At 41.0% G+C, this 9,599-nt stretch overlaps 1 protein-coding gene across 1 annotated transcript; it reads left to right on the top strand.

Annotated features, from left to right (window-relative positions):
• The first annotated feature begins 905 nt into the window (after positions 1 to 905).
• Positions 906 to 6,351, top strand: lysmd4 (LysM, putative peptidoglycan-binding, domain containing 4). The gene is made up of 3 exons (XM_088919860.1): positions 906 to 980; positions 2,623 to 2,912; positions 3,143 to 6,351. The coding sequence occupies exons 2-3, from the start codon at positions 2,637 to 2,639 to the stop codon at positions 3,743 to 3,745; spliced, it is 879 nt and encodes a 292-aa protein (XP_088775986.1). The 5' UTR covers positions 906 to 980; positions 2,623 to 2,636; the 3' UTR covers positions 3,746 to 6,351.
• Positions 6,352 to 9,599: the final 3,248 nt, after the last annotated feature.

Raw genomic sequence — 9,599 nt, 5'->3', positions numbered from 1 at the left:
AGTTCCAGGAGGTTACAATAATAATAATAATTATTATTATTATTATATTGTGATAATGCATACAGTATGAAAGGGAATAAACTAAGTATTTCAGAAGATACAAAATCCAAGAAGATGATTGCAGAATATCAATATTGTGGTTTTAACCCACTTGGTTTGAGGGACAGTCATCTGGCCAAATGAACCAGGAAACCAGAACGCCACTATGAGAAAGCAGGACGTGGCTGAAGGTGAACTGAAAGAGGCCTGCATTTTATACCCTAGAGCTGTGAGTCAAGGGACCTGAGGCTTGTCCTCTTCCTGAACCGTTTCTCTCTCCTGTGGGAAACTCACGAAAGGTGAGCAGAGCCCATTAGACAGTGGCCTTGTTCATCTGTCTCCACCTCCAGATGCAATTTTGTGCCGTCTTCACTGAACACTGACACTGAACTTCAGAACTGCATGTTAACTTTCTGGGACCTATACAGAAAAAATAAATGCTGGGACCTTTACTGCAGATAAATGTTGATCTTTTTGCATGACGGAAGAAAAATGTGTCATTAAACATTTCACATATAAACAATCATACTGTATATTTCTAATACATAAAAACAGACAGAATAATTTTCTCATCAGAAATTCTGCTGAATTGCATAAGCATGCTTTACAAGGTCTGCAACCCTGGACCTGGAGAAACACAATCCAGTTAGTCTCATAGGTCATCTGTTTTTAAAGACTTACTTTACTTAAGACAATGAAATCACTGTCACTTTAATTTATTGCCAGGACACGTAGTCTGGGCACACACTCTAACCTGATGAGGAAGTGTCCCGCCCATGCTGTGTTGCGATTGGATAGCGTGCCTCATCCCTGAGATGTGATTGGTTCAACCCTTGTCAATCTACCGCTTCTTCTCTCGCCGGGTTACCATCAAGTTCCTGTGTGCCTGAGCTTTGTATCACGATGCAGTCCTATAGGATAATGTAGTCTACTCCAAATAGGTAAGTGAGTTTGGTCAACAATTACAGTAACTTGAACAGATTTGCTTAGATGACTTTTTTTCACCCGACTTTGTTCCAAATGTTATTATTTTACGCTTGTCAGACGGTAAATCCCGTACTGTCAGTAATCATGTTTGCAGTTTTGAGAAGCGCGTTGTGTTACATTCTGAAGAGCTGTTTCACTTTTTCCTTTTTAATCTTACATGTATACATTTCGTAATTAAAACGTGTTTGTTTCTCCATATATAGGTTTAGTTGAATAGGAGAGGTATAGATGAATGAGGTTTCAGTAACATCACAGTTGCCCACATCAAGTACGGGTTTGTGTGATACTGTGGCTGTTCACGGGGATGTGAGTTGATTTCATTCCTGTGTAGACAACTGCGATCAGTGATCTTAAAAACCGGCTGCTACACATCGAAAAGCCCCGGGAGGTGACCAGCACGTTTAGCTGACACTGTTAGATTATATAACCACGTTAGCTGATCTTGTGGCAGGGAGCTGGCCTTTTCACTTGAAGGTGATGCGTGACAGAACTGGAGCTACATGGTGCGTGAAAGTTTGTCAAATGCATTCTTTGTTTTTCAAAGAGTTGTTTTTTTCAAACAGGGCTTTTGTACAGCAAAAAAAAACAAACAAACGATGAGATGAGAGAATGGAGAACAGTCAATGTTGTGCGCTGCTAAGGTGTGAAACGCGAAGAAAACTGACTCACAGATTTTGAAATCGAGAAATAACAGTGTGCAATCTTCGCCAAAGTTCCCACGTATTAAGGATGATTGTGCTAAGAGAAGTCATGCTATAGGCGGGCCATTCATGTTAAAGTAAATAATTCAACATTTTATGTCCGCTTGTCGGCAGCAGATGACTGCAAAAAGGCAGCAATGTTTACGTAGTGGGTTTAATAAATACAACGTCAAGAAGTGGTGCACCTTGGACTGGTAAAGAAAAGTACTAGTTAAACTAGGGTTTGTAAGGCAACACCACTATCTGCTTTGCAGCGTTTAAACATTTAATATTGAGTGTGCTTTGGATTGTGAACAGTGACACGTGAACCAGGCTGGATGAGATTCTGGGCTCAGTTAACTACTAACGAACAGGTCAGATGGGACCAATGGCCTTCTCTTCCTCATGTAAAGCCTTTATTTGCATTCCTCTCCTGATGTTTCCAGCTCAGACACAGACACTAAGATATCTCACTCCTGCTTAGGAACACGTAATTGGTTTATTCCATGCTGAAAAGAGAAGAAAGAAAACACATTTTGGCTGTGGAGCCTTCTTCAGATGTCTGGACAGCATGGAATAAACCCATTACTTCTTCCTTTGCCTACGCATGCTGACGCAGCTCCCCACCTGAACTACTTCACTCCTGCTTCGTTCCGCTGGTAGAAACTCATATGTGGTCAGTGGCCGGGGAAGGTTCACCCCGTGAAGAGTGTGCTTTAGACTCCCTCGAGCAAGCGTGCTTTGAGACCCAGGTGGAGATGAAGTGGCCCTGTGTTCAGGGATAGCAATGGGAAGTGCTTCCTGAGGCACAGACCCCTGTGTGTCCATGCTTCTTCTAGGAGCTGTTTCCTGGAGCGGGACCTGCTCAGATGCCTCCTGTCTCTACCCCCCTGCTCCATGCTGCTCTCTTCCCCAGGTGCTGTCGCCACGATGAGGCGGGGGGAGCCTCTCCGCGGAGCCTTCCTGCCCCCAGGTGATGTCCACACCTGCGGGGATGGGCAGGTGTACTTGTTCAGGGCCGGGGCGGCACACCCTGCGGACTCTTCGGAGGAGGAGGAGGAGGAGTTCAGTGTGACGGAGCTGAGACCCAGAGGCCGGGAGTCAGCCAGGCAGGAGCGAGAGAGGGCAGGGGACCTGCTGCTGCTGGAGCGGGATGTGTCTCACTGCGACAACCTCAACAAGCTGGCACTGCAGTACGGCTGCAAGGTGAGTCTGTGGGTGGGATAGGGGGAGGGGCTCTGCTGGGGGAGGAGGAGGAGGGGCTCTGCTGGGGAGGTGGAGGGGGAGGAGCTCTTCAGGGGGGAGGGGCACCGCTGGGGGAGTATTTCTTTCCCTCCTTCAACCATGGGAGAAGATTTTTAGGAGTGCAAAAGGTGATGAGCAAGCTACGTTTTAACATAAAAAGATGGCTGTATTGTTTTTGTTTCGAAATGCAGGTGGCCGACATAAAGCGAGTGAACAACCTAATTCGGGAGCAAGACTTTTACGCTTTGAAGTCCATTCGAATCCCCGTCAAGAAGCATGGCCTTTTCACGGAATGCAGCTCGGAGCTGGGTGAAACGCCGCCTTGCGCCTCCAGGGCTCCTTGTCCCCTGCCTTCTCCCTCCCCCTCTCCAGCTGCACACAGCGCTGGCAGTCCCGATGCCCGGGAGTGCACTGACTTCCTCAGAGAAGTAGACCAGGACCTGGAGAGGCTGATCCAGACCAGCGACGGCCTGGGCCCGTGCCCCCCGGACGACCACGGAGGGCCGCCCCGAGCTGCAGGCAGGCAGGCGCCGGCGAGCTACGGGGCAGACTGGGGCATCCGGTGGTGGAACGCTGTGCTGGTCATGCTTTTGATAGGCATCATCCTGCCAATATTTTACCTGGTGTATTACAAGACGCAGGAAAGCGGGAGGACTGCTGTGGATGCTGGCTTTGTGAATCACTCCGATCCTACCTCAAACACTACGGAAAAGAGCCTTGGCATAACCCCCAGCGGGGGATTAGATGTTCAGGGCAGAACCCATCCACTCCTCAGAAAAACTATGGGCACATAATGATGGCCCAGGATGTTTCCCAGATAATAACCTCTTCTGTTGCCTCTGTGTTACAGTGACACCTAAAGCTGGGTTCCTCCACAATTTTCAGGCCTTTTTGCTCCACTGACACTCTTCTCAGACTTTGTTTCCTTCTGTAACGTGTATTTTGTGTTTGCTAGACAGTCATAAGGTACTTATGTGGATTATTCTGTGTGATTTCCACTGCCTACATATCACAAAAAATACTTTGATAGACAATAGAGTGGAAATCTCTCAAGGCCCTGCAAAACCCTTCTCTCTGCATCTTGCATTGAGTGATTCGGTTTTCTGTCTTGTGTTTTTGGAATTATGATGTGATATGAGTGTAGAGATTTTGTTGCCATAAAGATTTCAGTATTTTTTTAGACTGCAGTTTAATACCGAGAGTGCCATTTTATTTAATAATATTTTATTAATGTGTAATTGATCTGTTTACAATGTTATCTGTTGTCATCTTGGTGATTCTGAAAGTCTTCAGTAACAGGCATAAAAGAAGTTGCGGAGCTTTTCATAGCACTTAAGAGAAGTTTTTTTTATTTTTTGGCCTCAATATAAGTCTGTCCTTCCGCGAGTTGTAAGCAACTGCAGGCAAGGCTAAGGAGGGAAGACCTTCGCTTAAAACTTTTGACCTCAACCTTGAAAACATTTTAGTCACTTTGTTTTTCCATTCAGTAGATGGAACTCCTTGCCAAAAATTCATTCAACTTTCGTTCAGGTTCAGGTTTGCAGCGTTGACGGCAAACTGTAGCAGATTTATTTTAGTAAGGGTAAAATGTGTTTACTTTTCAAATGCCACTTCAGATTGTCAATTTATCAGACTGAATTCGATTCGAAGCAACATGACTCAACATTTGCTTGTAGTGCAAGGATGACCTCTGGGAGGGTCAGTTTGGTGCAATAGTGCTTTGTTTAATTCATTTCGATATCCACATTTGAAATGTGTGGTTGCAGGGAAGAAGTAATTCCATGTAAATGCTACTTTAGTTGGTGGCTTGTTTGTCGCTGTAGCACTTGTCGCAGAGTCAGACCATTGATTAAAAAATTTGTGCTTAGATTCGGCTCCTTTCTGTATTGAACCCTTTTAATATCATCATCGTAAATAAAGTGTCAATGTAGATGCAGTTTAGTATTTCTCTAAATTTGAAAACTTCATTAAGTATGGGGAATCTCAAAAGGGTGTTGCTTGTATTGCTCCTGTCCTCTATAAGTATTTGCCATGCTAAAGAACAGGAGTTACTTTACTTTATGCAAGTAGCCCTGTCCCAGCTGTTTTTTTCTGTTTTGTTCGTTTCATGGGGATATTATAAGTCGCGTTGGGCATGGCTGGGATTCAGACCAGCTAGTATTACTGGATGTAAAAGTCTTTGCTCCTCCAGACTTGTTATTCTGCACAGTTAATTCACACTCCACCACTGGCCCTTGTTTCTGTTCTACAGAACAGAAGGCAGAGAGAAGGTTTCATTTTCCGTCTTTTACTGTGTTTTGAAAGTCTTCATAACCAATACACTCAAGATACTGTGTGAATTACCAGTATAAGGCTTATGCTTTTAATAGACTTCGATTATATTCATTATGCAGTTTAAATCTTTTGTCCCATTGTACCTTATCTTGAGCCACAAAGTTAACCTGTGACATCTGGATTTTTTATGGTGGTGCTAATATAGTACTTCTTTTTTCACAACCTTAGAGAGACATATTTTGTGTTTTAAAGAGAACTTATCAACATTATATGCTAGGTTCTTTATTTTCTATAGGGCCGTTTCTTTTGTCCTGGGCAAGATGTTATTTTTTGAATTTTTTCTTTTCCTGTTTTTTGTTTGATATAAAAAACTTTTCATTTCCCTTTAATTTCTTACCCTTCTTTTTCATTTTTTGTGATTTCACCCAACCCTTTCACTCATCAGTCACATGGACTTGTTAAGAACAAAAATAATTAATACTTTTTGATGCCATTATGAAATTTTAAATGACTTAAATTCATATGGTAAGGTAATTCTACCATACCTTAAGAAGGAAAGTGAATTGTCTGTTTAGGAGACAACAAATATATTTTGCTCGACTAACAGGGGTATTAAATTTGCTGACTTTTGAAAAGTGACAGTGTAATGCAGTGTTAGGAGATGTTTTCGTTGATGACAGGCAGTGTCAGTCATTTGAGATTGCTGTTAAGAATCTTGATTAGACTGCATGTGTATGAAAGCTCACATTTGTTGCGATCCATGTAATAGATTTAAACTTAAATCTGAATGTTTTGTGTGACAGTGATCTGGACAGGCTGGTTCAGTTTAAGTGTGGGAAGGTAAATGCCAGCACTACATCAAGGTTGTGTCAGGTTCCGAAGAAGCTGTAATGAAATGGCCAAAGTGAATATAGTTTAAAAATGAAAAAAAAATACACGGCTTAACTATGGGACAAGTTCTAATAGTCTTTTTCCTTATAAAGCTTAATTGAAGTACTGTTTTCATATTAAATTACAGAGAAAACAATTGGAATTACATTTTATTTTCTAATTTGTCATCATTATTGTATTTTATTGACCTTTAATATATCAGCATAGACTATTTTAAATAAATATTTTAACACCTTTCTGTCTGTTTTCCTGACCCAGGTCCTTATTGATTGAAGTAATAGGTTATTACCAGATACAGAATACCTGTATGAAAGAATCTCGGTGTAGCAAAGTTACTTGAGTACCAGCAATTCAGTGCAGTTTATTTGTAATATCAATCAAATAATTAAAGAGTGTGTCATCCTAAAACCTTGAGTCCGAATGTATTGTAATACCTGGTATTTTGAGTATTGGGTAATGTATGTAAGGCCAGATGCTATGTTATAAGTTTCCATAAACAATAAAACACTTCCCTTTCCAGCAGAGATTGTCAAACCTCGTTTGGGGCACTCCATTGCCATATCTTCTGTTTCTTTGCTGCATCTCAGTTTTCTATAAAAACTGAAATTCGTTTCTAATCGCACTAGTCAGCAGTGCAGTTAACCTTTTTCATGGTTCTCAGCCTTTAATTAAAAAATGATAAGAAGCCTTGCAAGTATCTGGAGGTCTGTGACCTACAGAAATTGTTCTTGTGACTTGTGAAATTAAAAATGATTAATTAAGCAATTTCTCCTTCCTGGAGCCTGGAAAAGGACTGGTATCCCATCGCGGAGGACAGGGGGAATTCCAAAGCTTCAGAGAAGGGAACAGGCTTGCATCAACTCGTGCTTGTTGTGTGCGTGCTTTATCATCAGCAATGTTTCAGTTAATGAAACTCAGGAAAGCGCTTTCAGACTCACCTATAAGGCTCTGCATGGCTTGGCACCTCAGTACCTGTCTGAGCTACTACCATCCTCCTCCCCACCTCGCGACCTTCGCTCTTCTATTTCTGGTCTCCTGTCTGTCCCTCAAGCCCGTCTACACTATGGGTGACAGGGCCTTCTCCTGTTATGACCCCAAGCTCTGGAACTCTCTTCCCAAGGGAATCAGAGAAACCCCTAAATTCCTTCATATCTAGGCTGAAAACCTTCTTCTTAAGGAGAGCTTTTACTTAACTGGTTCTGTTCTTGACTCCTCTGCTCCTACTGTATTCAGTACCCCCATCTGCCGTCTCCTCTCATTCTGTATTCTCAATGAGCATATCTTGTGCAGTTTTTTTTATAGCTGAGTTGTTGTCGTTCTCTAAAGCTCTTTGAGGAGCCACCTTTAAAAGGCACTATATAAAAGAAAGTTGTTTATTATTATTATTCAGACAGATGTGGCCTGAAAATTCCACCAGCAGATGGCAGCACTAGTCAAGGTACTCTTTTATCTACTCAAACTGGGCATTCTGCAGGAAGTAGACTCCAAATGGGGTCTGTGAATTAACCTAGGTTTAAAGGTTCTGAGGGAAGCATTTGGAAGTGGTGAATATGTTCCGTTACCAGCATATGGATAAAAACATAATCATTTCATCAAATGAAATGTCATTTCAATTGTACAGTCACAGTGCGTGCAAATAAAAATATAACTAAGGCCTGTCTGGAATCTCATCCGGCCATTTCCTGAAAGAAAGGCAACAGGCACACATTTCATTTTGTTTTTGTTTCAAAATCTACAGTAAGTACAGGGCATTTGAAAGTAGTGCACCCATAGACTGAATGCATAAAATAATACAACATTCCAGCACTTACCAAAAATGTAGTAGATTAACTCTTTAATAATATAATGACTTGATATTTTAATTTTGAATGTATTAACTACATGATGTTAAAAGTCTACAGGTTCCCCTATGTATCTGCAGGTTTCTGTGTTAGTTTCCAAAATGTCTGCACACCTGTACTGCTTTTCTGGTCTGTCTTTGCATATACAATTGGTGGCAAGTAAGGCACTTACAGTAAGACAATGCTGTTTTGCCTCAATTTTTCAATGTCTCTTTTAAAAGTGGACTAGAATAAAATATATTTTTTAAATATTTTAAGACATTTAAAATGAATAATGTGGATTTTTACCAACAATTAGTAAGTAAGTAATACACTAAGTCGTTCTAAAAACACCTTCAGATGGTGCTCTTGAATACATGATGTACAGTACAGTACTGACAGGCTGGTGCACTGGTTATGAACTGGCATTTCGAAGGGGCACTGTGTATCTCGTGCTGTTATTCTGGTAGGCTAAACATCTGGCAGTGCCTGTTTGGTCTTTAGGAAGTGCACTGGGGATTTTGCTGATAGGAGCTCTTCCAATTTCCAGTCCAGTCTGAGGCTGCGCAGGTTAGAATGGTCATAGTGATTTGCAGTTTCCGACTACCTTTTGTCCTTAGTTGGTGAGCCGTTTTGAATGGCTGATGAGGTGTTTGTGTTCCTTCTGACCTCCAGCAAAAAATAAATTAATTTGATTTTTTAAACAGTAATATGTTATGTATTGTAGAATATACACTTTTATGCATAAGTAATCTGCATTTTGTATTAGAAATGATGAAAGTTAATATTATGCCAATAATGTGCTTAAGTTTTTTAGTTTGCGTTGAGCTGAGAGGTTATGTTTTCTGTTTTACTGTCAGAAGTCCCAGGGGACCGATCTTCATTAAACGGGCCCTTGTCAGTGTCACATTCAGTTACAAAAGTAAACAGCATTTTACTCTTCCCAGCTGCTCTTCCCAGTGTGTTTGAGCCAAACCTGAAAACATGCCGCTATGGCAAACCACACCTGAGCTGATGTTTAAAGAGCTGTTGTGTAGACTGTCTCTCAAGAAAAAGTTCACTATCTGATTAAGTTGTTCCATAAATACTGTATATGTATTTTATTCAAAAACAATGGAGAGAATTCCAATTTGTGGCTGGCCTCACCACCTGATTCTTTGGTATTTTTTTGCACTCTACAATTTATAAACTTGATATTTTTCCAACTTAACAGTACTAATGTTCAAATGTATTAAGTTATGAAAAAAGTATTTTTGGACAGTAGTGTCACTTCTCATGGCTGTATTCCACAAAAACATTTTTAATTAATACTAGGTGCCAGCATTGTTCTCTTTAACGTTTGTTTCTATTACATTTCATTAGTTTGCATATCGGACGTAGGGTATACAGTATATCATTGAGTGTGAAATTGAAATACATTTAACCATGCCACTGGTAAATGTAGATGTAGGTTTAACACCTCTCTTCATGACCTCGTAGTGGAAACTGATGTGGATCTGCAAACCCAAGGTGATGAAAGTCAGAAATGGAAGAAGACTGTAACAATCTTCTGTATGTGTCATGTATACATGTAACAACATATTCTTAGTTCTTCAGGGGAATTGTAACAAATACAGCACTTGAGAATTGTAGAAGTAGTTGTCTACAGTAAACATGAAAAGGA

Source organism: Atractosteus spatula, chromosome 7, assembly GCF_055471065.1.
Source record: "Atractosteus spatula isolate fAtrSpa1 chromosome 7, fAtrSpa1.hap1, whole genome shotgun sequence".
In the NCBI taxonomy this organism is placed as follows: domain Eukaryota; kingdom Metazoa; phylum Chordata; class Actinopteri; order Semionotiformes; family Lepisosteidae; genus Atractosteus; species Atractosteus spatula.
This window is presented reverse-complemented; position numbering and strand designations above follow the sequence as displayed.

What these genes read in the sequence shown, in the direction of transcription:
- lysmd4 (XM_088919860.1), top strand. Translation starts at nt 2,637, where the DNA reads ATGAGGCGGGGGGAGCCTCTCCGCGGAGCCTTCCTGCCCCCAGGTGAT. An exon ending in CACTGCAGTACGGCTGCAAG is followed by an intron (nt 2,913 to 3,142) that starts GTGAGTCTGTGG and finishes TTCGAAATGCAG; the next exon opens with GTGGCCGACATAAAGCGAGT.